Source organism: Primulina huaijiensis, chromosome 2 (assembly GCF_012295235.1).
Source record: "Primulina huaijiensis isolate GDHJ02 chromosome 2, ASM1229523v2, whole genome shotgun sequence".
In the NCBI taxonomy this organism is placed as follows: Eukaryota; Viridiplantae; Streptophyta; class Magnoliopsida; order Lamiales; family Gesneriaceae; genus Primulina; species Primulina huaijiensis.
In genome coordinates, this window is record NC_133307.1 from 27,104,538 (window position 1) to 27,132,151 (window position 27,614).

The 27,614-nt window shown below is 34.6% G+C and overlaps 4 protein-coding genes across 5 annotated transcripts; 2 read left to right on the forward strand and 2 right to left on the reverse strand.

Annotated features, from left to right (window-relative positions):
* Positions 1-1,676: 1,676 nt before the first annotated feature.
* LOC140971158 (uncharacterized) lies at positions 1,677-10,572 on the forward strand. The gene is made up of 18 exons (XM_073433260.1): positions 1,677-1,892; positions 2,633-2,702; positions 3,124-3,792; positions 3,884-4,069; positions 4,509-4,622; positions 5,186-5,244; positions 6,639-6,705; positions 6,782-6,833; positions 6,920-7,012; positions 7,116-7,199; positions 7,276-7,691; positions 7,924-7,985; positions 8,181-8,250; positions 8,425-8,505; positions 8,596-8,697; positions 9,342-9,466; positions 9,556-9,643; positions 10,120-10,572. Exons 1-18 carry the CDS (start codon positions 1,846-1,848, stop codon positions 10,216-10,218), a joined length of 2,484 nt encoding a protein of 827 aa, XP_073289361.1. The 5' UTR covers positions 1,677-1,845; the 3' UTR covers positions 10,219-10,572.
* A 2,214-nt stretch (positions 10,573-12,786) lies between these two features.
* Positions 12,787-16,129, reverse strand: LOC140971160 (probable serine/threonine-protein kinase PBL7). Its single transcript, XM_073433263.1, has 5 exons — positions 15,917-16,129; positions 14,924-15,090; positions 14,604-14,793; positions 14,124-14,515; positions 12,787-13,448 (listed from the first exon to the last, which is right to left on the reverse strand). The coding sequence occupies exons 1-5, from the start codon at positions 16,011-16,013 to the stop codon at positions 13,131-13,133; spliced, it is 1,164 nt and encodes a 387-aa protein (XP_073289364.1). The 5' UTR covers positions 16,014-16,129; the 3' UTR covers positions 12,787-13,130.
* A 2,981-nt stretch (positions 16,130-19,110) lies between these two features.
* On the forward strand, positions 19,111-24,443 carry LOC140971159 (pentatricopeptide repeat-containing protein At5g02830, chloroplastic). 2 transcript variants are annotated; one of them, XM_073433261.1, is made up of 12 exons: positions 19,117-19,192; positions 19,573-19,660; positions 20,113-20,317; positions 20,746-20,853; positions 21,001-21,165; positions 21,529-22,092; positions 22,583-22,648; positions 22,766-22,846; positions 22,968-23,065; positions 23,289-23,493; positions 23,733-23,793; positions 23,949-24,443. In XM_073433261.1, exons 1-12 carry the CDS (start codon positions 19,138-19,140, stop codon positions 24,242-24,244), a joined length of 1,992 nt encoding a protein of 663 aa, XP_073289362.1. In that variant the 5' UTR covers positions 19,117-19,137; the 3' UTR covers positions 24,245-24,443. The 2 variants fall into 2 exon arrangements, with proteins under 2 accessions (XP_073289363.1, XP_073289362.1); XM_073433262.1 differs by lacking the exon at positions 19,573-19,660 and having other exon boundaries at positions 19,111-19,192.
* Positions 23,237-27,387, reverse strand: LOC140971161 (thioredoxin-like protein AAED1, chloroplastic). Its single transcript, XM_073433264.1, has 10 exons — positions 27,113-27,387; positions 26,338-26,479; positions 26,195-26,240; positions 25,972-26,031; positions 25,480-25,516; positions 25,153-25,232; positions 24,894-24,985; positions 24,659-24,719; positions 24,416-24,460; positions 23,237-23,563 (listed from the first exon to the last, which is right to left on the reverse strand). Exons 1-10 carry the CDS (start codon positions 27,303-27,305, stop codon positions 23,507-23,509), a joined length of 813 nt encoding a protein of 270 aa, XP_073289365.1. The 5' UTR covers positions 27,306-27,387; the 3' UTR covers positions 23,237-23,506.
* Positions 27,388-27,614: the final 227 nt, after the last annotated feature.

A 27,614-nucleotide genomic window follows, 5' to 3' on the forward strand; every position in this document is an offset into this window, starting at 1 on the left:
AATTAGCGACGGTTTTAAAAATATCTGTCAATATTTCTACTGCAACCAAAGAATATTTCGTCGCTAAATAAACAGTAACAACGGAGTAAGGACAGCGTGCTAATTGTTGTTTCTTTTTTGTTGCGTGAATGATAATTCCGTGTAACTTTATGTCCAGAAAAGATAATAGCTCGCATAGTAGGAATTTTGTAATAATCGGGTCTCGTAGCCAACACATTGTCCCAAACTTTTTATTTTAGTGCCAGATCATCGGCTCGTGTGTATTTTTTGTATCGACTTATATTTAAACCTACCGTCCTCAAGACCCTTAAAAGCCAAAAATATATCAATAAAAACGCATCGGTTAAAATGCAAACGAATATGTACAACAGTTTCCTCACAATCTTCATTAAAAATCATCAACACCTATCCCACAGTCATTTTCTGCTGTTTAATCACACAAACTCAAACATCTAAAGTACATTCTATAAATGAACAAGAACTGGGCACGTGGAACGATCAGAGATAAGCCATTCATCTAAATATAGAAACCCATACACAAAAAAGATGATCATCATCAAACCAACTCAGCACAAGGGCTTAACTTCTGGGTTGCATTTTCAAGAATGGTTGCAGCACGGGAATTCCCAAAAACTGATAAGGATGAATAGCACAGATAGAGACCTTATCATATTCGGGTCCGTTCTCTTTCCGATCTGCTGCTGCTGGGTTTCTTTTCGCCGNGCAAAAACTTGTGTGAGACAGTCTCATGGGTCGTATTTTGTGAGACTGACTCTTATTTGAGTCATCTATGAAAAAATATTACTTTTTATGCTAAGAATATTACTTTTTATTGTGACTATCAATAGGATTTATCCGTATCACAGATGAAAATTCGTGAGACTGTCTCACAAGAGACCTATTCTAAATAAATATATTAACAAAAACGATACTTAAAATAATATAGTTTTTTACATGATAATCAACACGTATAATTATATCTTTTGCACCACATATTTCTATTGCTTCCTCTTAACGATCAGATATTCATATTTTATCGCTATAACAAGAAATGTTCCAACATTTGTAGTAAAAGACTTTAACCCAATTAACTTTACAACGTAACCAGAAAGTAAATTTATTAAAAGTCATAGATTATAATAATTAGTATCGCATAAAAAAATTTATTATATAAAAAATAATTGATTCAAACAATTGTATAGATTGTTTTTATATGATTTGGTTTTTTATAATTATTTTTAAATGAAAGATATCATGATTATTTGAATTTTGGTGTTGAATGAAAAGACAGATGATGACATCGAATAAATTTTAGCATAAAAATCTCAAGTTTAATAATATATTTTATCCGTCTTTTATATAAAAATTTGTTTGATTTTTTCACATAGAATAATAAATCATTATACTTTTTTACTTAACCTAATTTTAAAATGAATCCAAATCATGATTAACTAACTTAATATCAGTTTGGTTAAAATCGTCAGTACCAATGATTAAATTTAAGACAAACAAATTTTAATGTTGGCCCATCTGTCCAAGCAATATGGTCCATCTCATTTATTACATGATTAATCCACCGACACGATCACATGCCACTCGCTCATCGCTCGGCAACTCTTGCATTTACCCTACCGGGGCAAGCCCGAAACCCCGCTAAGCAACATGCACGTGACCCCCGGTTCTCGGTCAACTATCATGCACGTGACCAAATCTATGCATAGGGAGAGAAAATTCTGCTCAAATCAGCTGCGGAGATTATGGAAAATTCAGCTATCTGTTGAGCTACGATCGAGGAGAGGCCATTCGATTCTCCGATAAACGCTGTAAGAGTCTCCGCCGCCGCAGATGACGCTCAAACGCTCCCAAGTTTTCCTCAACTACGAGCCTAAACGGTAATAACTGTACACACTGTGACACCTGCGCATATACTCGAATACGTGTCGTCCGTTTGTATGCGATCGAGATTTCGCTAGTGTGTGTGTGTGTGTGTGTGTTTGGCTGTTATTGTTTCTCACGACGGCTGATTGTGCGATTTCTGAGCTTAACACGTGTAGATATGTTAGATGTTTTGTCGAATTCAGTGAGCGAGAGTATGGATTTTGACGCTAGGATCCGAAATTCAAGGAATTTTTTGTTTTCTGAGAGATGTTTTTATGATTAATGAGGTAGCGAGTTAACTCATTATGCCATATCTACTAACGAATCGGGATACATTGTTGATTGGAGGAATCCCGCTTTAAATCGATTCACACCATTAGATCGCCTTCCTTTGTGGATTTTGTGATAGCTATAGTGACAGAAGTATTTTAGTATCTTAGTATTGAGGTGTATGCTGAATGTTTGACACAAAAAAAAAATGATTGGAATCTGATTTAACCGAAAAGAACATAGATATGGGAGGTGTAATTGGGTATCTTATGAAGTATGTTGTTGTCCTTGTTGAGTAAGCGTACATTGCAAGATGATTCCAGGTAATCTCAGTAAGCAAGATCTTGTTTAGCAAATAATAGCTTTTCGTTCAAATTTGTTGTCTGTTTATAGAAGTTTCATCAATGAAGATACAGTATAACTGCATTTCAGTGACTGAATAGATTTGTGATTCTTTGTGATGCATAATCTGAAATGTTTACAGGGATACATATGGCTTTACTGTGAGACCTCAACATCTTCATAGATATCGAGAGTACACTGATATTTACCAGGTAATTGCTACTTGTACACCATCTTCAATTATACATTTACATACTTTATAAAATAATAGGGTCTCTTGCTTGTCCTTTTTCCTTTTATTTGATCTCTTCTCTGATGACTGTCTTATTTATGATGGTCGGACCACTTTGTTGAAGCCAATTTCATGATATTCACAATTTTCGCAAATCTCAATTCTCGCAGCCAAATTTAGTATGAATCTGAAAATTTATAGTTACCAAACTTTTGTTGCCTATCTCTCAATGTTTCAATGATGTGATTCTCTTCTTTCTACGTCAGAAAAGAACTAAATTTTGGCTTTTGTGAAAAACAGAAGAGGGTTGGGCGGGCATATATACTTTTTCTGGCAATAAGAAAGACGAATTGTAAGTAAGTGTATGCCTACCTGGTTTAGATTGACTCAAAAAATTTCAGGAAGAAGAAGAAGAGAGACTCCAAAAGTGGAGGGATTTTCTCAAGCAGCTACCACAAACTACTGGTGCACAAGATCCTGACCAAGATAGTAATAAGCTAGTGGTTTCGGTGGTTACAAAGCTACCATATGAACCTGCTCATACCCAGTCATTGGATGAAGAAAGGAAAGATTTAACTGAAGAAAGGTTTGGGGGTTATGAAGCACAGCAAACTAAGCCTGGTGAAGGGTTGAGTGGTGAAGGGGATGATTCAAGTGAAAAGAGGTCTATTTCTTGCACTCAGGAGGAAAGTGTTGGCACCAATGAAGCTCCAACTACCCGACACCCAAAATCTCGTGATGTGCAGACATGGTCTAACATTAACCAGTCTCTGAGTTCTATCGAACAAATGACTAACATACGTATAAAAAAGAGAAAAACCATCAAGGATAAAAATATAAAATCCCATGATAAGCTTCCATCAATTGCTGAGCCTCGGTTCTCAAGAGAAGATTCTGAAGATAATGAAGATGATGTATTCTATGACAATGAGATAGTTGAAGATAGTCCAAATGCTTCTGAAGTAAACAGTATAGCTATTGATAAAATATCCTCAGAACCTGTCTTCCCTTGGAAAGAAGAGCTAGAGTTTCTTGTTCGTGGAGGAGTGCCAAAGGATCTTCGAGGAGAGGTGTGGTCCTGGATTTTACCTATGAAGGAAATTGTTTCAATTCCATGTCCAGCATTGAAGTTTCTTCTATATTTTCTTTTTAATATGGCAGGTGTGGCAAGCCTTTGTTGGTGTCAGAACACGTCGAGTGGAAAGATATTATCAGGATTTGCTGGCTAATGATATTGAAGCTAATGATGACCAAGAGCACAACAAGTGTTTGTCTGGCGACGATAATACGCAACAAAATGGGAAGAGATTTGATTCGCCAGATAAATGGAAAAAGCAGATTGAGAAGGTCATTAGATGCATGGCTTCAATCTTTTTTATTTGTAGGTGCTACTTCTTTTAGGGTTCATCTTGGATGGTTGTCTAAAATGTTGTGTTAAATAATTGTCATTCAGTTGTGATTTTTATCTTGCACAATTAAATGCATGTATCAAGAATGGCACTGAGCTTCTTGATATTCCATTCAATACACAATCTTCATATTGCTGTCACATTGTTGATAAAACCTTTCACTATGAATGACCATCTGCCTGATCGATAGTTGTACTTTTTTACTTGTTGTATGACTCTTCTTTTGTCATCTCCTGGTTTTTGCCATTGATTTCCTTCCTCTCATTATGTTCACATTTACTCAAACGCCCCTTCATGTCATCTTATATCCAAGGATATTCGGTTTTGAAATTTATCCAGACTTCTCAATAAACTAAATTATCATCGCCTTGTTGCAGGATCTGCCCAGAACATTTCCAGGGCATCCTGCATTAAATGAAAAAGGAAGAAATTCACTTAGGCGAGTTCTTTCGGCATATGCGCGGCATAACCCCTCTGTTGGATATTGCCAGGTAAAGAATTTCTTTGTTTTCCTTTTCATTTTTTGGTATTTCATCCCTCCGGTTTAGTCTTGGATGTTGCAGTTTAATATGAAGCTTGAAGCATTGAGGATAAACTACAAACCAGGATCCTTTTTTATTCAATCTGAAAATTTTTCCATTGGAATCAAGAATATCCAGCAGTTAGACTAATGGCTTAGAAAGCTAAATTTGCATCAATTATGCACCAATTGTTTAAGAATGCATTGACTATTCATGGATAGTGACAAAGGAAGTTGCAAACTATAGGGAGACTATAGTTTATTAATTTGGTAATGAAAAGTTTCACATTGCTGGAAGCTGGGAAATATAAGGAAATTGTCCAGACAATATTATTTTTTGAAACTTAAATGGAAAGAAAGGATAATTTAGCTATATAAGCAAATGCAATTTTGCAGCTGCGTAGGACACTGGACTCTTACTTCAACATGCATTTGATGACATCAGTTCATGCCATCTCATGCTCTCTTGTCGAACTATATCGATACATAAATTCCTAACATTTTACCTTTATTTTTTTATCAATCTGCATGCAGGCAATGAATTTCTTTGCTGGTTTGTTACTTCTAATGATGCCCGAGGAAAATGCCTTTTGGTAAGTTTCAAGCCTCACCTATCAACCCCTTGTCTGAACCCATATTGCGCTTGATAATTTTGGGAGGATTATCAGTAGAAGGGAAACATCAATTATTGTCAAGTTTTGTGTGTAATTTATTGGCGTTCTTACTTCTGAATTGTCCTTTATTTCAACCATGAATTCAATTTTGGTATTTGTTGTGTCGGAAGTCATTTATTTTAGGAAACATAAAATATGGAATATAACTTGAATCACTTTTCTTCGAGTCCCTGACTCGTATAGCTATACTTTTACAATATAAATTCAACTTCTAGCCATTGACTCATTGTCATGCAAAAAGGATTGTTAATTCTGTTCTTTTATATTAATGTAATTCAGATCCACATATTCGGGTGATATGATGCACTCTGTTTTGCTCTTTTCCCTTGGACAGCACGCCATTGTTCGCCTGGAAACTCAAAACCAAAGCCAACTTTCTTGCAAAATTATTTCGACAGATCTTTTGTCATATAGTTTATGAAATAATGTCTTTTCTATGGCTATAAAAACCAGCGTATTTAGTATAATTTGTTTTATTTATTTCTTTTTCTTTTACAATAATCCATCCAGCAATTCTTTCTAGAAGTTGGCAGATGATATGTCCTAGATTTTTAAATGGAAATTGTGGTCAATAAAGTTTTTATTAATTCCATGTTCCTACGAGAATTCTCACAAATCTGCCTGCCCTTTAGACTACATGGCCACAGGGGCTGGAGCTTTATTGCTTTGTGATTTTGTACGCATTTTGTTGTGTCACATTATCCTTAGGGACGCTGACAGTTAGTTGTCACCATGTTTGGCTCAAACATTCAGTGCATCAGATTTTGCTGACATATTTCATGATTATCTCTGTCTTTTACTTGTTGACTCGTGTTCTCTACCTTTTTTTGTCTCTACTTGATTACATTAGACAACGATATACTGTTAGTCGTCAGCTATATTAAATTTCAAATTCATATCCGTGACGCTAAACTTTGTCATATTCTATTTGGAAAAATAAGAGCAGCTGCATTGCTGTTTAAATGAATATCTCTGCAGAGGTGTGGGTAGCTTGAATACTTTCTTGTGTTGATTATTGAGTATAAATGTGATATCAGTTGTCGTATTTTGGTTGCTCTATATTTTGTTATCCAAATGCTATATTGACTAGATTCAGAAATTTGTTTCCTATGTAATTATTAAAATGCTGTTTAAATGATAAAGTGACTGAAAGCAAAACCAAACCATGTCTTCCACGTAAAACTAAACGTATTGCCTTTGAATCCCTACACCAATATATAAATGCAAACATTCTTTTTGCAAACATGATTATTTATGAAGCAAACAGTAACAAATTAGCTAACTTATAAACTAGCTTGTTCCAAACCTTTCAGGACTTTGGTTGGTCTAATAGATGACTATTTTGAAGATTATTTCTCACAAGAAATGATTGAATCACAGGTCGGTATTTCAATCCTACGTTGGAAATATTTTATGCTTATCCGAACCTGGCATTTCTAATGATTTGTCATTTTAGGTTGACCAGCTTGTTTTTGAGGACTTGATGCGTGAAAAGTTTCCCAAACTAGGTCTGTCTGATGCTATAATTTTCTCTGCTTTGTCGCTCTAATTGTTCTGAATTTATAAAGTACTCCATTGTTGTCGTACTTTGCAGTCAATCATCTTGATTACTTGGGAGTGCAGGTTGCTTGGATATCAGGGCCCTGGTTCCTTTCAATTTTCGTAAATATGCTTCCCTGGGAAAGTGGTTCGGTCTTATGCAAATGATTACATTATTCAATTAAGTTGTACTTTGCATGCCTCATTGGTATTTTTGAATAATTAACAATTACCCATTTTCTTGAATATAGTTCTTCGAGTGTGGGATGTACTTCTATTTGAAGGAAACCGGGTCATGCTATTTCGGACAGCACTTGCTTTGATGGACTTATATGGTAATAACCCCAGCCTTCCATCAACCAAAGCTTCCATTTGGAGAACATGTTAAATTATTTGTACCGTGTTTTGCAGGTCCTGCTGTTGTTACAACCAAGGATGCAGGTGATGCTATCACGTTATTGCAAACTCTTACTGGTTCTACATTTGATAGCAGCCAACTTGTCTTGACTGCTTGCATGGGTTTCTTAACCGTAACTGAAGATAGACTGCAAGAACTTAGAGAGAAGCATCGACCAGCTATAGTTTCAGCTGTTGAGGAAAGGACTAAAGGCGGTCGAATTTTTAAAGATCCTAAAGGTCTCGCGACAAAGTTATATAGTTTCAAGCACAATCCTGAATTGATTGTGAAAGAAAGCAAGAGGCCCAGTGCCAATACAGTGGTAGGTGAAATGTCAGATCTAGAATCCCATGCTAGAAACCTGGATGCTTTTCTAAAGGGCATAACCGTTGATTCTGAAATAGATTCTCTTCCGGATCATCAAGAACAGGTAGCTTACCATCCATTTGACTGTCCAATTAGAATCATATTTAGTTGTTAAATAATACTTTTTTTTCAACATCTTATCCCTTTTTTAATTTAAGGTCATCCATGTGCAAATTTGAAAGTCTTGGTATCTTGTGGAAATCAAACAATTCCACAATTGAATGATTATATTAGCAATTACTAGACTTGATCAGGTCGCCCTTCTAGAGATTCAATTATTAACAGATTCTTTTCAGGTGGTCTGGTTAAAGGCTGAGCTGTGTAGATTGCTGGAGGAGAAGAGAACTGCTATGCTCAGGTTATTGACAGAAAAAATATACATCCAAGACCTTCAAACAGAAATCCTCCAATTGAAATTTTAATTTCCATCAGACTTGATTTTGATTTCATGATGAATCTGAACAGTTTGGTTGATATGAACTCCTTCAAAATTGCCTCTTCGAATAATACATAGATCTTTATTTATCAATATAATGATGGTCATCTTTTTTAGGGCGGAAGAATTGGAAGCTGCTCTTATGGAGATGGTCAAACAAGATAACAGAAGGGAACTGAGCGCAAGGGTATTTTAGAACTTTTTGTTTTTTGCCTAGTAGCAATTTTAGCCATTTTTCTGATTCACCAGTACACATCACCTTGGTTAATTGAGAATCATCTACTATTTTTTTTCCTATTTCTGGTTTGATATTTTGCCGCAGTTTCAAACATCACCTGAATGTTGAATATATACCCTGAAGGTTGAACAATTGGAGCAAGAGGTTGCTGAACTACGGCGAGCTCTGGCTGATAAGAAAGAAGAGGAGCAAGCGATGCTTCAGGTTTTTTTCCCACTTTTTAGTCTCAATATATAGCTGGGTAGAATTGTTTGATCTCTTTTTCAATTTATATTTCCGAGCAATTTGTTTTAGGTTTTAATGAAAGTTGAGCAAGAACAGAAGGTGACTGAAGATGCTCGGCTATTTGCGGAACAAGATTCAGCTGCTCAGAAATATGCAGTGCATGTCCTTCAGGTTCTATTCCTTATAGTTCATGAAAGTACTTGAATTTCAAATCATCTTATTTTAACAGGTTAGAACTGTCATGGGTCAGTAACCCTGTTTGACTCTACTTACTGCCCAGTTTTCCGAACTCCCACGATGCGGACAAAGTTCTCTTGCAAAACATCAGGCTTGTGCCATTCTCTTTTTCCATAAATCTTGTACCATGTGGCATGTAGAGCCACAGTAAAAAAGTTGCAAATGCAGGAAACATAATCATGCGTATAGGTTTCCTAAATGAAGTGCGACAAAGAAGTTGTTTCAAAGTATTTTCTAGTGTAAGATAACCTAAGCCTGGCGATTTATCAGTGAAACTAAAATTAAATGAAATATGCTTCATGGATTTTGTGTTCCATTTAATTAACTTTTGTCTACGTATTTCTGATTAGCGGGATGTGGCTACACTGGTATGGTGGGTACTGGGGCTTGCTGTGGACCTGTCAACTGATCTAATATTTCAAATATGTATTAAGCTTGATCTCTTTTAACCATAAGTTAGTATCTGCTGCCGGCACAAGGCTACACATAGAATAATACATTGTGGTTAAATGGTTCGGGGTTGATATTTGGAAATGTTGAATGTTGAATGTTGAATGTTTTTTATTTTGTTTATGCAGGAAAAGTATGAGACAACCATGAATACCCTTGCTGAGATGGAGAGGAGGGCTGTTATGGCAGAATCGATGCTGGAAGCTACGTTGCAGTACGAATCAGGGCAAAGTAAAGCCTCGTCTTCCCCAAGGTGAGTAAGCTACATAATTCGGCAACATTCTTCCATGAAGTTTGACCTTTTTGGAAAGATTTATTTATTCCATGGTGAAATTATTGTAGGCTTAGTCGTACAGAATCTCCACATGATGTATCCACAAGGAAGACAGGTTTGCTCCCCTTTGGCCTTGGTTGGCGAGATCGGAATAAGGTAATAACTAGTTCTCGAATGACATGTAACTCTTCCATTTACACTTTTTTTCCTAAAGACATGACAATGGGACAAATATAGTCATAATGTTGAATACTCGATCAAATTTGAACCGCAGAGGCCCATGAGCATACCATAAATCCACAAGAAATTCACAAGTCAATTTAATCAGAATTGGTTAGCAACAGGAATTTTAATGGGAAAGCAGTTGAATTTTAAGGAGAAAGAAGTTGAACTTAGCATCTATGTCTGACTTGCTCAACTTTAAAAAAATGGTGGGGAAAAAACTAAAACATTTCTAAAAATTCAAAAAAATGCGAGGGTTGTTTTTTGTCTTGTGGTTCATGTATTATAACTAAACCTTGCAACATCAATGGCATCATGTGTTCACATCTCGGGTTTATCTCCTTGTTTATGCTGAATTGTTCGGATGTACTCGATGCTTAAAGAGAAAATGAATGAGACTACTTTGACAGGGGAAACCCAGTAATGCTGTTGCACCTACTGAAAACAAAACAAGAGATGAGGGTACTGATTCGAGCAATGCAGACGACCACGCTAATGTACACCAATAATCGCGAAAAATAAGAAATTTTCTGGACAAAAGAGTATGGCCTCGGCTGCCAAAGTGCCGCGGTGCTTGTGCTGCTCCATGTTCCTTTCCACTTGTATGTTGCAAAAAGAGGCGGCATGTTCTCCGATTCAACCTCAATTGTTATTTTGAATTATAATTGTTGATGTGCATAATTTACTTTGTAAACAGAAGATGATTACTTATATGAATTGTTAATGATATGATCTTTTTTACCTTGAAACGACCTTAAGTATTATTAATGCTCAAACGTGAGTAATGGATGTTATCTCTATTGAAACACTGAAGTATGATCATCATCTATAAAATTTTCCAGTTGATCTATTATTTATCCGTAGTAATGCGAAATTTTGCTTTGGGTAATTTTTAAATTAGTTGTAAGATGTTTGTTACATTTAGGTCACAAACTTAAGATATCGATTTGTGACTTTTGTACCATTTATAACCAATGGCACTATGCATACAGGTTTACTATAAAATCTGAAACAAGATGGGTTTCGGGTGCGTTATCGAGTATGAGTTTGTGTTCGAAGATTTTTTCAAATTCTCGTAGCACATCATTCCCGAACTTGTCTCGATGATGATGACGATAATAACAATTTATTTTATATTTTAAATGCAAGATTTTTGCATATCAACAGCTATTATTTTATATTTTAAAATTTCTCATATTTTATTGATAAAATAGAAAATAACCAAAAAAATCTTACTTTTAACATTAAAGTTTAATATTATACATATTTCATCCAAACTTCTTATGAGTATTACAACAGCGGTCATTACTCATTAATTTTTACCAAATACACGTGTGTGCAAAATTTATATTTTATTAAAAAAATGGGATATGATACAAAATAAGACTGTTTTATTATTTTCACTTCCTCTGATGATTAATTGTATACTTTTTGTTACAAAAATATTCTTTTGAACTCTTCAATTTTATGTAAACAGATTTAGATATCAAAATTAATATATATCTGTTTTTACTGTTAAGAATTTTTATATGCAAATATTTTAACTATAAAATTGATAATAATATTTTTCTAAAATAAAAAGTTTGTTAGTATTCATGTTTCTTTTATACAAGATTTTTTTATTATTTAAAAAAATAATCCTTTTAGAATTACAGTGGAAAAAGTAATAAGATATTTAATAAAATATTGGAAAATTCACTTGATAGTTTTAATATTTGTTTTGTGTATTTTCTATGTTTAAAATTATTTTATTTAACCCTAATTTTTTAGTAATTAAAGTTTTTAGTTAATTTATTTTAAGAATTTAAACTATTAATGGATTTACTACAATCAATTAAAGTGTATTATTGTCAATTTATTACATAAAATCAAATTTGGCCAACTCAATGAGTATTTGAAGTACTATAACAAAAACTTGTGAGACAGTTTCACGAGTCAATTTTGTAACACAGATATTTTATTTGGATCACCAATGAAAAAATATTAATTTTTAAGCCAAAAATATTAATTTTATTGTGAATATGGAAAGGGTTGACAAGTCTAATGAATAAAGAGCTGTGAGACTGTCTCACAATAGATCTATTATACATTATATTATATTTATGGTGTTGTTTTTGCGTTTATAAAAATAAGTTTCGGCGGCAACTTGTATTTTGATTATTTTTTTAAGCTTCCAAACATGCATTCATTAAACAAAGAGCCAAATGTTGTATATTATATATGTTACTTTGTTCAAATCTCCATTCCATTTGTTTGTTTTGTCAGACTACGGCTGCGAGGGCTGCTGCGCCCTCGCAACCTGCTTTAGAGGCTCCGTGATACTATGTCGGGCTGTGGCCATAATCTACTCGTGCACATGCTGAGGCTACTGTTGACACTCCCAAAGTAGAGGGGTTGATGCACGGAAACACATAGGTCTTTAGAGGCGCAGGTGAGGTTTCTAAATGGAGAACGACGACTACTATCACTATTTATTGTACTCCTTGGTTTCATCATTTTTTTGAGTGTTCATCTAGTGGAATCGCCAAATCGGAATAAAAGTGTCTCTAGCAGTATAATTAATGTGCTGGTAGAGTGGTTAGTTTAATTTCGTGTTTTAACTGATGATTTGAGAATTGGTGATTGGTTTAGATTTATGTAGGTTCTAATCCGGTGTAAATCAGAGCAGAATGGATTCCTTGTGCGTCAAAACGTGATTTGCTTTATATCCATCTCCAACTTTAGTGATGGTCGGTGAGAAGTGCATGTATCGCCAATTAGCGACGGTTTTAAAAATATCTGTCAATATTTCTACTGCAACCAAAGAATATTTCGTCGCTAAATAAACAGTAACAACGGAGTAAGGACAGCGTGCTAATTGTTGTTTCTTTTTTGTTGCGTGAATGATAATTCCGTGTAACTTTATGTCCAGAAAAGATAATAGCTCGCATAGTAGGAATTTTGTAATAATCGGGTCTCGTAGCCAACACATTGTCCCAAACTTTTTATTTTAGTGCCAGATCATCGGCTCGTGTGTATTTTTTGTATCGACTTATATTTAAACCTACCGTCCTCAAGACCCTTAAAAGCCAAAAATATATCAATAAAAACGCATCGGTTAAAATGCAAACGAATATGTACAACAGTTTCCTCACAATCTTCATTAAAAATCATCAACACCTATCCCACAGTCATTTTCTGCTGTTTAATCACACAAACTCAAACATCTAAAGTACATTCTATAAATGAACAAGAACTGGGCACGTGGAACGATCAGAGATAAGCCATTCATCTAAATATAGAAACCCATACACAAAAAAGATGATCATCATCAAACCAACTCAGCACAAGGGCTTAACTTCTGGGTTGCATTTTCAAGAATGGTTGCAGCACGGGAATTCCCAAAAACTGATAAGGATGAATAGCACAGATAGAGACCTTATCATATTCGGGTCCGTTCTCTTTCCGATCTGCTGCTGCTGGGTTTCTTTTCGCCGTTTCCTTTGGCTCTAGGTGGAGTACAAGGTTGTCCCCAGCGCGAGTTCTGGATTGAATGCGGTTCAGGATCATATTTATGTGAAGCGAGATATGTCAGAGCTGTAACAACGTCCACGATCATGGGTCGTAAATTAGGTTGCTCCTGAACACACATTGCTGCAACGGCAAGAGCTTGGTACAGTCCCCTAGCTGGATACTGACCTTGGAGCGCTGGATCAGCTATCTGTGAGAATTTTCTCCTATCCTTGAATAGAGGTCTCGCCTGGTAAAAACATGAGAAATGTAAAAGTTCTAGAGCATTAACAATCATGGAATTTTTCTTAAACTAGTTTATAAAAAAATCTCTCGTCAAAATGTCAGAAAGAAAATAAAAAATTGTATCGTGTGGTTGGTACAATCAACTCAACTCAGCTCGAAAAAATCCAGCACCCGGACTCTGATCAGCAGTGAAATTTGAGCTTGAGCACAAATCGAAATTAACATCAGTTACTCAAGTCCAAAAAGTGTGAACTTTATCCGAGCATCAATCGAATTCGAGTTTAATGTTCATTGATGCAATGAGTAAAATGCCGTTAGGCCTTTCTAAATACATAACCCAGAGTAAAATGTACTAGAGCGGAGCTTTAAGGCTTCATTTGGGAGTTGTGATTTGAAGAAAAAGAAGGGAAAAGGAAAGGGAATTTAAAAAATCTGGTTGTTTGGGAGATTTTAATGGAAGGAAAAGAAGGGAAAATTTGTTAGAGTGTTAGGACAAAAGTTTCCTTTCTAATGTGGGAGGAAATGGAAGGAAACTTAAAAATCTCCCTTCCTTTTCTCCACCCTTCTTTTCTGCTCTCTTCTCTCCCTTTTTCTCTCCCAACTTCCAAACTAAGCCTAAACGAGCTCACAAGTGACTAGAGTTTCTTGCACCTCTGAATCTGTTAAAATGGGAACTCACCCATGCAACCAGATTGTGTTCTCCACCAGTTTTTGAATTGTCAACAGCTTTCCTGCCTGAAATAATCTCAAGAAGAACTACACCAAAGCTATAGACGTCTGATTTCAGAGTCAGCTGTCCGGTCATCGCATACTCAGGTGCACAGTAGCCATATGTACCCATAACCCTTGTGGATACATGTGTGTTATCCCCAACCGGGCCAAGCTTGGCTAACCCAAAGTCGGATAGCTTCGGATGATACCCTTCACCAAGCAATATATTTGAGCATTTTAAGTCACGGTATATAACAGGAGGGCTAGCTTTGTTATGTAAATACTCCAACCCTTTTGCTGCTCCAGCTGCTATTCTCATCCTTGTGTTCCAATCAAGCTGTTTCCTACCCGGTACTGGATCTGTATAACAAAATTTGCAAGACCAACGTTTTATAGCATCATTTTAGGTATAAAGTATTATTAAAATAACATTAATTATGTAACAGACCATTTAGATGTTCATCCAAAGATCCCAGAGGCATGTATTCATAAACCAGAAGCCTCTGGTCTCCATCAGCACAGTAGCCAATTAAATTTACGAGGTTCGGGTGATCTAATAAGCTTAGCATCAAAACCTCGACTAGAAACTCTCTGTTTCCCTGAAGCCCATTTCGATCAAGCTGCTTGATTGCAACAACCTAAAATGAACGTTACAAGTTTTTTTAAAAACATGCTAGTTCTCAACGGGTAAAAACCCAACGCACAAAAGCAAAAGAAAAAAAGGCTCCACTTTAGTAGACAATGAGATTTGTTATCTAATCCACATACTTGATTCGAGCTTTCCAGCTGTCCTTTGTACACTCTACCAAAGCCTCCCTCCCCAAGAAGACACTCACCACGAAAATTTCTGGTAGCAGCTGCCATTTCACGGAAAGTGAAAATCTTGGCCGCAATTTTATTGGACGATCCGTCTTTCAGGGCATCGTCAAATATACCTAACACAAATGACATATTATAGACTAACAGAATAATTACCGAAGTTTAAGAAGACAGGAGATATTTCTTCCTTATACCCATAGGGAGAAGAATACAGAAAATCTCACCAACCAACTATAGTATTCACTGTTAAAAATGGATTAGAAGGCCTAATTCCCTATGGATAATACAGAAATGTTATACATCAAATAGTAAACTAGTTGTAAATATGAGGCGAATACAATGAGAATCCGTCCCCTGATATGATAATTTGCTTGCTAAAAATTCAAAACTCCTTGAAAGTTCATCCAATTGAAAATATCATCAAAAAGATACTACGACGCCATCTGTGCCTCTCCCAGAAGGGCAGCCCAGAAAACAAATGGCATGAATTTGCATCCCTTTGTTCTTTCTGTGTAAAAATCCTTTTATTAAAAGCATGAATCATTGGAATCTAGGTCAAATCCTTAGCTCAAACCAAAAAGACTTGTACCAAATAATGTTTGTTCATATTACAACTAAGCAATCATAAAAAAGAAACCTCTAATTCACAATAGAGATCTGAAAACCAACAAAGCACAAAATTTCCACTCACTCGGGCTCATTCAAGCATAGTACCAAAAGGTAAGCGCATAAACCCACAAAAGAATCAAACTTTTTAAGATATTTAAAGAAAGACAGCATCTTTATTCAAGAACCCTTAGAACATCATTAATCAAACACATAAACAAATAACGAGAAACAGAGAACTGCTCTATACAAAGAAATTTCTACTTCCAAAAAAGAATCAATCCCTTTAAATGAAGTGAGAAATTATTGAAGCAAAAAATGAAATGGAAACTACACCTGAAGCGGGTCGGATTGGATCAAGAGACTGATTCTTCTTCCTCTTCTTCTTCTTTGAGTCCAACTTTGATTGTCCTGCGCAGGGAAACCATCCCATTTGCTCTCTCTCTCTCTCTCTCTCTCTCGCACACACACAGCTGGAGAGAGAAGGAGAAGGTTTAATTAATCAAATCTCTGAATGTCGATGATAAGAGGAAACGAGAATATTCACAGTGCAAATTATTTTCAAGTTTATAAAATTAATTTCATGAATTTTATTTTATATTACACTGATGTTTGAGAGGTCATCTCAATTTCTTTAACTTTTTTATTTTCCTTTTTTTATTATAAAGTATTTTGATAGACCTCCAACAATAGATAGTGAATTATGAACATAGAAACAATTAGAGATTTTTACACAAACAAATCGTTCTAAATTTAAACATTCGACTAGTTGAATTTAAGGTTGCATTTGTATCGATATATTTCAAATATATTTATTTTGTTTATAGAAATAAAACTATAAATTTTACATTCATATTTTCATGTTTATATAATAATTAATGTTAATTAATATGAATTTCATATTCAATCAATAATTATGTAATTTAAAATATATTCTACTTTTGTTTAACTCATGAATGTTTGGAGTATTTTGTATTTGGACTACTTTTGATGTGTGAAATTTATTTACTGATAAAAAATAAAAATTTAAGATTCGATTTATTGTTTTATTATTAATAATAAAATTATAATCAAAATTTATACTCAAATACAATATAAAAATAATTGAGTTAAGCCTGAGTTGAAACTCAAATAGTCATTCGTGGGTTAGTGAACTGGTTTTCTGGCTCAAATTTTAAATATTTTCATTTTAATGTATAAAATAGTTATTTATTCTTAATAAAAAAAATACCCTTATTGATTTTATATATAAAGTTCAAGAATATGTTGAAGAGCTCGAATTTGTTTTTTGAGTGCATTAGTATGTTTATATAAAATTTGTAAACCAAAATTGAACTCGTGAGCTAGCTAGCTAACCATGTTATGCCTACGAATTTGATCTTGAGCTTCAATTTTTTTATTCTAGTTTTTTTAACAAAAAAAAATTTATTTTACTGCTCGCACCGAAACAGTGCTTTATACATATTTTTTTAAATAAATCTTCAAATACATTGAAAACAAATTAAATCCAAACATATCATAACTTTTTGTGAATTTCAATTTTAAAAAAAATCAAATTATGACTTTTAGAATAGTAAATATTTTTTTAAAAGTATGAAATTGCATTGCGACTTGTGTAACCAATGCAAGTTAAGTATAATTTAATTTGCAGTAATTATAAATTGCAGTCTATTAAACGATGCGAAGAACAAGAGATGCTAATCATGTCATATGTCATCTCATCATCCTAGTCGCTTTGTCAGCAATTATTATTTGTACTAAAAAAATAATTCTTTTGTGAGACGATCTCACGAATTTTTATATGTGAGAAGGGTTAACCCTATCGATATTCACAATAAAAAGTAATACTCTTAGCATAAAAATTAATACTTTTTCATAGATAACCCAAATAAGATATATGTCTCAAATAAAAATTAATATTTTTTCATGGACGACCCAAATAAGATATATGTCTCACAAAATACGACCCGTGAGATATTCTCACACAAGTTTTTGCTTGTACTAAATGCACACGATAGAAATATATGGATGGGAAAACATTATCTTAATTGATTTTTCATGTACATGGCCAATTACTGTAATTAACCAGAGCCGTACCTGTGGTTCACAGGGCCTGAGACGATATGTTAAAAAAATGTTGGTGTGATAAATAACCGTAAAGCTTGCAAATTAAAAATAATCAAACAATAGATATAATGCAGTGTCATATGAACAATTATATTGGAAAAAGATTGAAATTGGCAAAAATTGTAAGATATGTTGCTAAAATTGAAATTTATCAATATAAACTATCAAAATAACAAAATGATAAATATAATGAACCAATATTGTAAAAATATATGTTTTGTTTTAAATAATAAATATAATATTTTATTCAAGAAAATAAAAAATAAAGATATGTAAAATAGGTAAGTATCACAATTTTTGTGTTTTATTTTTTAAAATGGGTCCAACTACATAAATTCAATAAAAGAGGCCAAATAATCGAAAAATAAAGTATAAAAGTTTAACGCATGAGTTGACACAAGATGAAATAATAAATATATTGGACAAACATTACCATTTCATGCATACAAAATTTTTAAAAATTTAATTAATGAGCCGTGTAGCTTTATTGTTTGGGCTCTACATAATTTGATTAAATCCCCAATGAACACAATCATCATATTTAATCATGTTTTCAATAGGTCAATGTCTAATTTTTTTTAAATGTCCAATGCACATACTATTTAGGTGTAAGCTCAACCAATGATTTTTTTTTTGGGTACTAACACGATGGCTTATCTCGTTTCACAGGAGGTACCGCCCTTTAATTAACCATATCTTCTCAATAATTATATTTTTTTATAATCATAAAAATCCAAACATGTGATGATGTTGATCTTGATATCAATAGTAGAATAAAAAATNTTACATATATACGTATATTATATTATTATTTATCATATCTTTGAGATCATTAATTTTGTTCTCTAAAAGATATCAAAAAAATTATCCAAAAACACTTTGTTTATGTATTAATAATTATTATCCTTATTTAATATTGAAATAAACGCGGGACACTTTGTATCAAAGATTAAACATATACACACATAATGTGCCAAGATGTACTGTTTATTCATGAAGTTCTTATGAGGACTTCACCGATATTTTTTTTTATAAAATAAACTTTATCAAACTGCAAAAGTTCGTGATGTATAAAATGATACAAAACAAATACTAAAAAGCAAAACAAAATTAGCTGTATTTTTTTCATAAAAGAAAAACGTAAGAGTTATTCAACCAAAATAAACAAATAAAATATTCCATAATATAGCATTAAATAAAATTTAATATTAAGATCGGTTGGAGGCTTTTTTAAAGTTCTTCGAGGTTGGGTTAGCCATCGATAAAGTTATTTTTGATCTAAAACGATCGGTCAAATAACTTTTAAATCAAAGTGCGGGGTCAAACTAATACTACCAGGTACCGTTTGGTTCATGGTATGAGATATATAGTATGGAGATAAGTAATATTTTGTAATAATAACNGATGCAATCAGAGGGGAGTGTGGACGAATGTTGAAATGCGGTGAAGTAGATCAAATTGTGGACTTGATGGTAACTCTTCATGGTAAGACCTTAATGGTGCTAGATGAAACCATGTCTGAATGAATTTTTAACCTATTTGTTTTGCAATTTGAGCAGGCCTTAGTCGGGAATATGCTTGTGATAAAGCATTAAAAGCCTACTGATGATTTAGGGTTTATTTTTGTTCGTATATATTTTTGTGGTCAAATTTACTAATTGATTGGATCATTATTCAATATTATGAGCTGTTTGTTTGTGTTGTAAAGTTTCTGCTGCGATCAGAATGAATTGTGTATAGTTGCGAGTAGAATGCAAAACGAATGGTTAAAACCTTAATCCATTTTGGCCGCACGAATATGTTTGTGAAATCGATAACCGAATAATTTGGGTAACATCTAATGAATGCATGTTTCATGGTTTCAGGATTTCAATTTCCAATTCAAAAATTGGCGGAGCCTTCTCATATCATAAACCTTTGTATCAAAAAGAGGAACCCTATGACAGCCATAAGGTTGTTGGTTTCAGTGCATTTTTGCTTTCTGTTTCCTTGATTTAAGCTCTTGGAGCTGAATAACAAAAAATGAAAATGTTACCACAAGTGATAGTTGAATTACTTATGACTTTCAAAGCTGTCTTCCTTTAATGACTCTATCCTAATTTGAAGTGTTTGTATGTCCATGTTTCTGCTCAACTTGCTAAGGGGCTCAATTTTGCTTTCATTTTTTGTTCTATTCGGTTATCACTACGTTATCTTTGCAGTATTATCACTCTTTATTGGATGTTGTATATCTCATTTGGTATTGCTAATCTTAGTCAGCATTGACATGAAGAAACTGTTGATCAAACAGATTAGTCTTGTTATTATTATTTTTTTTTGTGTGAACCATCTATTATTGCTTCTGCGATTACGTGTTAATATCTTGGTGTGATCTCTATTTTAAAGCTTCAATGTTGCTTTTGCAGGTATGCACAGATTTGCCCTCATATGGAAATTCTATTTTGCACTGTAATTCTTGAATTTGGAAAGAAAGGGGATTTGATGTCTGCTCTGAGAGCCTTTGAAGCTTCCAAGCAGAACTTGAATTGTATTAATATGCATGCCTATCGGACAATAATAGATGTGTGTGGTCTTTGCGGTGACTACTTGAAGTCAAGGACCATTTTTGAGGTATTTGTGATAAATTCTACTCGACATATGCTCAGCTCTTTTTTTATTAAACCATGTTTTTGCCTTTATGCATCTCTTGTTGTTTTTGAAATGTTATTACCTTTATGTTTCTTTCCCTTTCCTCACCTTCTGGACATGCTTATCACCTACAATCAATGAGTAGTTCTGAACCATGCCATTTTGTAAATTTTGCAAAGTAGAAGTGATAACTTGTAAACGCCAAAAACAACACAAAGAAAAATTCGATAGAACTCTAATATTCTATTGGGTGGCATATTCAAGGCACTTGTAAAGAATCTGGTTTGACAATAATTGAGAACAATTATTGGAGACTCCATTCGCCACAGTGTACTTGGTTTTCTTTATAAAATGTTTTATGGATGTTAATGGATGAATGCCTGCTGCCATAACATCTGAAATTGTCACAGGAGTTGCTTGCCAGCAAGGTCACCCCAAATACATATGTCTTTAACAGTCTCATGAATGTGAATGCCGGTGATTTGCATTACACAATGAATGTATACAAGCAGATGAGGGTAAGGTTCTCTTAAACTCTCTCATCCCCGCCTCCCACCAGCTTCCCCAGTTCTATGTATTGATTCATGCCTCACTTTTGAAATTTCTTTAGCGCATGTAATGGGTGAAATACTATATCAGAATATTTACTCAGGTTCTTTATCCAGAAACTTGGGGTGATTGCTGACATTGCATCTCACAACATCCTTTTGAAATCATGCTGCCTTGCTGCAAGAGTTGAACTTGCCCAGGACATTTATAAGGGCATACGAGATTTGGAGTCAAAAGGAGCGCTGAAACTGGATGTTTTCACATATAGCACAATGATAAAGGTGAAAGGTTGTTTACATTGGCTATTTTGTGGACTAAGTTGGAGTCTTGATTCCTGTCAGTTATTTGGCTGGTCAATATCACAACTAAAAAGTTTCGACTTTATTGTATCATGCACAGCGCTTGTGATATGTTCTCTTTTTTTTAAAAGGTTCAAAATGGGAACAGTACCTATTTTTTGCCCTTGTATGCATTAGCCTAATGTTGCAAATTAAATGGCTCTTGAAATAATATTTGGGATGCATATTCAAATATTCTGCATCATTTATATATTCTTTTGTGCTGTGTTCCAGTGTGTATTCTCTGGTCTGAAAATAATACTTTTGAGAATGTTAAAGTCATTCTACCCTTCCATCAACTTTCAGATCTTTGCAGATGCCAAAATGTGGAAACTGGCTTTAGAAATCAAAGAAGATATGATTGCATCTGATGTCATTCCGAACACGGTTACATGGTCATCGTTGATCAATGCATGTGCAAATGCAGGTCTGGTCGAGCAAACAGTTAAGTTATTTGAAGAGATGCTTCTAGCTGGTGGTCAACCAAATTCACAATGTATCAATATTCTTCTTCATGCCTGCGTTGAAGCTTGCCAATTTGATAGGGCCTTTCGGCTATTTCAATGCTGGAAAGAAAGAGGTTTTCATCAAACTACTGCAGATCATAACCAATATAATGCAGAGGAATTTCTAGCTATTGATCAAATGAAAAAGAGTTCCTCACCTTACAGGCACTTAACCGTTAAAGTTCCATTTAGGCCTACAACTTCGACCTATAATATCATGATGAAAGCCTGTGGCACTGATTATTACCGAGCCAAAGCTTTGATGGGTGAAATGAAAACTTTGGGCCTTTCTCCTAATAATATAAGCTGGTCGATCTTGATTGATATTTGTGGAGACTCAGGGAATGTTGCAACCGCAGCACAGGTAACCTATTCTAACCCATCATGTAAAGGATATGATCATGAAACCCCCTTAATTTCTGATACCTGTTGCTAGCATTACGAAATGCCATCAATTTACGGAAACTTTTTCCATTATATTATACGATTATTTGGTCCTGTGAGTTGCTTGTTAATAATATAATTCTCATGCAGTTGGTAAAAGTCTGACCATACTTTGTGATTATCACACTTGAGCGTAGGGTCTTAAAAGGAGTCTAAGCAGATAAAAGGTGGTTCCAGGTCATAGTTCGAACTAGGAAGAAATTCTCGAATCATTTAATCAAACACCATGCCTAGTGGATTCGATAGTTCCAGAATCTCATTTGTTGTTACCAATAACTTAAATGACCTCTTTAGAAAATTCAATGATGGCCTGCATGCTTTCATGTTTTGTGATAAATTCTAGTTTCCAAAAGTCTTTAGAATTTTTTACTCAGAAATTTTAAAACATGTGCTCTCTTCTTGCATAGCAGATCTTGAGTTCCATGCATGAAACTGGCATTCAACCTGATGTTGTTACATATACAACAGCTATTAAGGTTCAGAGATCATTTAATCAAGTTTCTTTGGCATTCTTTTGCGGCTCTGAGGAGCGGAGCACAGAGTTGCTAAAAGTTAATTGACACGATGTTTGTTTCTTTTCTTTTTAATTACAGGTCTGTGTGAAACACAACAATCCGAAGCTTGCATTTTCGCTATTTGCAGAAATGGAAAAATATCAAATAAAACCGAATATGGTAAGGTGTTCAGTGTAATTGTTTTTAATTTTTCCTCTTTTTCTTCTGTCACAATAGGTTAAAAAGTTCATCCGAATGGACTTCTGTTTCATTTTTGTTAACATCAAACATGTCATCACAGGTGACTTACAACACTATTCTTCGAGCTCGTAGTAGGTATGGTTCACTGCAGGAAGTACAACAATGCCTTGCTATATATCAGGATATGAGAAAAGCAGGGTATGTTAGATTTACTTTGTACGACCGCATATTAGTTGTGAATATTAGGACACAAACAATTTTACGCTGTAACTGAAAGGTGATACGAGTCCCTCTCAAACATAAAAGAATCTCAAATTTTGTGTGCAATTTGTTTATTTCCTCTACTACTTCTGAATTAGTTGTGCAAGGTGCAATTTGCGGTGTCTGTTATAATACGTTTGATGTATGAATAATTCTACAGATACAAATCGAGCGACTACTATCTCAAGCAACTAATTGAGGAGTGGTGTGAAGGTGTAATACAGAATAGAACAATGGCGACTGACCAATGTTGTTCTCAGAGGACCCATTTTAGGCCTGAAAGTATACTACTCGAGAAAGTTGCAGAACACTTGCAAGAAAACAATGCTGATAGCCTTTCCATTGATCTTCGAAGTCTCACAAAGGTACGGCACGCACTTACCCTTGGCCTTGAATATTGTGATCTGATGGAACTGCTTTACAAAGTCCAGTCACCTTTAAAACAAAATTGCATTAACAAACTTAGGACAATGGATATATTTTTTAGTCTCAGTTCATTTGGTATTGTTTGCTTTCATTTTCGAAAAATGAAAAACTAAGCATAGGATTACTTCATTTTCTTGGCCGAATTTGACCAGATCATTTGCTATATATATATCATTAGGTGGAAGCACGGATAGTCGTTCTGGCAGTTCTGAGGAAGATCAAAGAAAAGTACATTGCAGGTGACAGATTCGTCCTCCACATTTGAAATTTCAAACTCACACTAGCCACACCTAATCAACACACAAGAGATTCATATCCAGTGGATAGTATAACAGCTGTATTTAACATGCTGCCCTTTTTTTTGAAAGACTGTATACCCTTTTTTTGGTTCTAGGAGATTCAGTGAAAGATGATGTCTTGATCATATTAGGAGCCCGAGAACTCTATCAAGATGAGAATGGAATTAGGGAAGCTGTGATTAGACTACTGCATCGCGACTTAGGGCTTCAGGTTCTTTCATCAGAGGTAAAATATCAAAATTTGAGATCAGAAGAAGTACATGAAGGTAGCAGTTTGCCACCAGCATCTAAATCTCCTAGCAGGAGACCAGTAGCTCTACAGAGGCTAAAGGTAAGCAGGGAATCACTACAGCATTGGTTGCAAAGACGGCTCGATGCGGCAACAAATTAACCATTAACATACTCTAATGCAAAATAGGTAAGAACATCCCAAAATTTTACACATCATACTATTACCAGATCCTTTCAAAAATTATAGCATTATTCTTTATTTAACACTGCAAGTACAGAATATACTATTTACATGATCAGAGAATTCTCAAGCGCCTTGTAAACAACATACTTTCAAGATATCTTCTATATCTGGATCATCCCCTGCTTCTTTATCCTGTATAAATTAATCAAAAACATTATAAGACCGGGTGAATGTAAAATTGGTTGATATTACTCATTAGGATCATAATATCAAGGATATCCGGCTGAGTGTCTGTAAAACTGTATCTACTCTAGCAATCAACAGTCTCCAAGTTGAATATCGACTATGTTTCAAGAAAGTCACATATGATGAAAAGAGTAGGTGGCATACCTTGTGGATATATGAGATGTTATTTTTACCAGGACCAGCAACAATAATCCCACCTTGCTGCCTGCAAATTAACAAAAATTAAAGGCTTGAATCTCTGCAAGAGAATGGTTTGAAGGGGAATTGCAAGGAAAATTATACAGGGACATCTGCCAACAGAAGTTAGTTTTGTGGAGGTTTTCTTCCATCCCCCCTTTGAATGGTATCGATCTATATATACATGTATTGATACACATACCAGCCACCCCTTGTCCTGGTATCCTTCTCAAAGGAGAGTGCCCAGTCCTGGCGATACCCTTCCAAGTAGGCTTTTATTATTTTCAAACCCGCCTGCAAATAACAATTTTAAAAATGTTTGAGGCGAGAATCTTATGTCAAGAATTAAAGACCACAAACAAGCAGCACAAATAACAAAATCTTATATAGCTAGTGAAATGCGGTGAGAACTCGTGTTGGAGATGTTACATTCGAACACAGTAATAGGAGTGTCACTGTACCCCAGAGCTAAATGTGGTAGAAACTCCGGAGATGAAATTCATCGCCTTATATGATGAATAGCTAGGATCTGCATATACCTCTATAGAAAACACATATATTCCAAACTATTCAGTCCATCCAGACTTTGAAGAAGTTTATAAAGTTGCACAAAAACAATCTTCTAATCATTTGGGGCATCTATTTTTCGTGAAATGATGAAGACTGTGAAATAGTTTATGGTGAAAAGGAACAAAGTTTAGGGAGAATTTTTTTAGCATAATGCGGCTCCTACAATGGAGCTAGAATTTTGAAAACTAGTTTGAATTCAACATCACACAAAAACTAACCTCCTTGGAACTTTGTTTGTTCGGAGAATGCTTTTGCCTGCAAGAGAACTTGTTACCAATGGAATAAATTATCTAAGTTATGGATTAAACAAACTAAGCAAATTGTGTGAAGTTAATAGTATTTTTGTGTTTGGAGGAAAATAAAATTGTTCAAATGCAATGCAGGACACAAAATCAAGAAATTTAGAGATTTCCCATATGTCACATAACTATGGCAAATAATTAAGAGATTCTTAGAGGAGTCCGTCATTTTATTATGATATTGTCTGTAACATCGTGAAATACAATATATGTCCTAATCTAAAAGTCTTGGTAGTTATTATTCTCTCGAAAGAGAACACAAATCAAATCATGTTTAAACATGACTTGAAAGAAGTGCCTCAGGATCTTGGAGAACTTGGTAAAAACAGGAAAAACGTTAATTCAAGTTCTATTGAAAAACAAATGGTGCTGCTTCTGTCACGAACCCGAAAACGAGCAATGTAAATAAACCTGATCAACACTGCCGGGTCCGATTAAGACTAGTGCCACGCCAGCTGCATCCAACTTATCCTATGAAACAAAAACAGAAATTTCGTTCATCAAAATAACAGGCAGTGAAAAACGGTTACTAAAATAATGTAGAATCATTTTTAATCAAGTGAAACCATCTGCAGCTATCAGGGAATTAGCGTTCCAAAATCAAAGAAAGATTCTTCCTTTCGGCATATGTTACCTTCTCATTAGCAAGATAATCAGCCCTTTTTCGACAGAGTACACATCTGCAGTGGTAAATGTGAAAATCACGCAAATTTTTTCCCTTCCCATTTCAACAATCCACAAGCAAATGATCAAAGCAAAAATCTACAGTATAGTCACCCAAAATGTCGAGCAAATGCGACGACAGCTTTCCTATCTTTCCACAAATCAGAAATGGGAATTTCCTTTCCATTCAAATCTAACACCACCACGTTGTCCAACTGGCTAGCGGTACCCTCGGCCGCCGAAGATGTTTCAACACCTACAATCATAAAGAAGTCACTTCGACTTTGCAATGCATTGCATCAGATTTTGCAAGAACTTGTAAAATAGACAAGATTCTTGGGATGTTCTTCAGCTTTGCAAACTTTAAACGCCTGAAAAAACATTTATCTTTCATGTAGTATAACTTTTTTTGCTTTCTGTCACGACATCACTCCCATTTAATCCTAATTCACAAAGATTATTGCTGTATGAAACAGGTTTGAGGAGTAAGATGAGCAGTCCGTGAGGCATTTCACTCGAGTTCAGAGCTCGAACTTGCACATATACACAGAGAAAACAAAGTAATCAATCTCACTTTTATATCAATGCAAAAATGACGATGACTTCATCATCATCTTCTCCTCAATTTGATCCAAACTCCAGTATTCTGAGTTTCATCACTGCTATTTATTTTCACATTGAATATCACATATATGATTTATAAGATATTATCAAATTAGTTAATTCACTCAAAATCAAACAGATATTAGTCTGAAGAAAGCTAAATCGCACATTCCCTGCTACCTTGCTTAGCTCTAAACTACAAGTTCTGCGCCAACATATCAATATCACAAATACGTCAAGATGCGAAATGAGCAACCCAACAAGGAAAACTGAAACAAAATCTTACCCGTGGAGCCGGAGATGACGGACCATGTATACGGCGAATTCTTGGTTTGGAGAGACCGGTGGAAACGCGAGCATGAGGGCGATGGCTTTTGGAATCTGCGGATAGATGTGGTTGGAATGTGTAATTTGCTGGCAGTTACAGTATTTTGTGTGATCCTCCCGTCCGCTGTGGCTACTGGAAGAGCAAACGCCATTGGAGATTTCAGAAAACCAGAATTAGCTTCTGTGGCTGGTGATTCTTGGAAACCAGAGTACGCGTCTTAAAATTCTCTGCGCATTTGTATTTTGTTTTCTTTATATATTTTGCGTGGGTCCAATTGTGGTGAGTTGGAGCAGTTTATTTAATGAATAATGCTAAAATTACTATCACTATATCGTATCGTGAGATTTTATTGTTATATCGTGAGATTTTGTATTCAATATACGGTGAGATTTTGACAAATTGAATTTTTTACATTGTACAAATATAGATGTATATTAACATAACTCCTATTGAATTTCAT

Bases quoted from the DNA above. Each gene is read 5' to 3' on its own strand.
- LOC140971158 (XM_073433260.1), top strand. From the start codon at position 1,846: ATGACGCTCAAACGCTCCCAAGTTTTCCTCAACTACGAGCCTAAACG. The intron at 7,200-7,275 runs GTAATAACCCCA...CGTGTTTTGCAG, and splicing joins TGCTTTGATGGACTTATATG to GTCCTGCTGTTGTTACAACC. The intron at 7,692-7,923 runs GTAGCTTACCAT...GATTCTTTTCAG, and splicing joins TTCCGGATCATCAAGAACAG to GTGGTCTGGTTAAAGGCTGA.
- LOC140971160 (XM_073433263.1), bottom strand. From the start codon at position 16,013: ATGGGATGGTTTCCCTGCGCAGGACAATCAAAGTTGGACTCAAAGAAG. The intron at 14,516-14,603 runs GTCTGTTACATA...TTTGTTATACAG, and splicing joins TTTGGATGAACATCTAAATG to ATCCAGTACCGGGTAGGAAA. The intron at 13,449-14,123 runs GTGAGTTCCCAT...TGTTTTTACCAG, and splicing joins AACACAATCTGGTTGCATGG to GCGAGACCTCTATTCAAGGA.
- LOC140971159 (XM_073433261.1), top strand. From the start codon at position 19,138: ATGTTGAAATGCGGTGAAGTAGATCAAATTGTGGACTTGATGGTAACT. The intron at 19,661-20,112 runs GTTGTTGGTTTC...TTGCTTTTGCAG, and splicing joins AACCCTATGACAGCCATAAG to GTATGCACAGATTTGCCCTC. The intron at 22,093-22,582 runs GTAACCTATTCT...CTTGCATAGCAG, and splicing joins ATGTTGCAACCGCAGCACAG to ATCTTGAGTTCCATGCATGA.
- LOC140971161 (XM_073433264.1), bottom strand. From the start codon at position 27,305: ATGGCGTTTGCTCTTCCAGTAGCCACAGCGGACGGGAGGATCACACAA. The intron at 24,720-24,893 runs GTATGTGTATCA...GTTAATTTGCAG, and splicing joins ACCAGGACAAGGGGTGGCTG to GCAGCAAGGTGGGATTATTG. The intron at 23,564-24,415 runs GTATGTTGTTTA...TTTGTTTTAAAG, and splicing joins ATATAGAAGATATCTTGAAA to GTGACTGGACTTTGTAAAGC.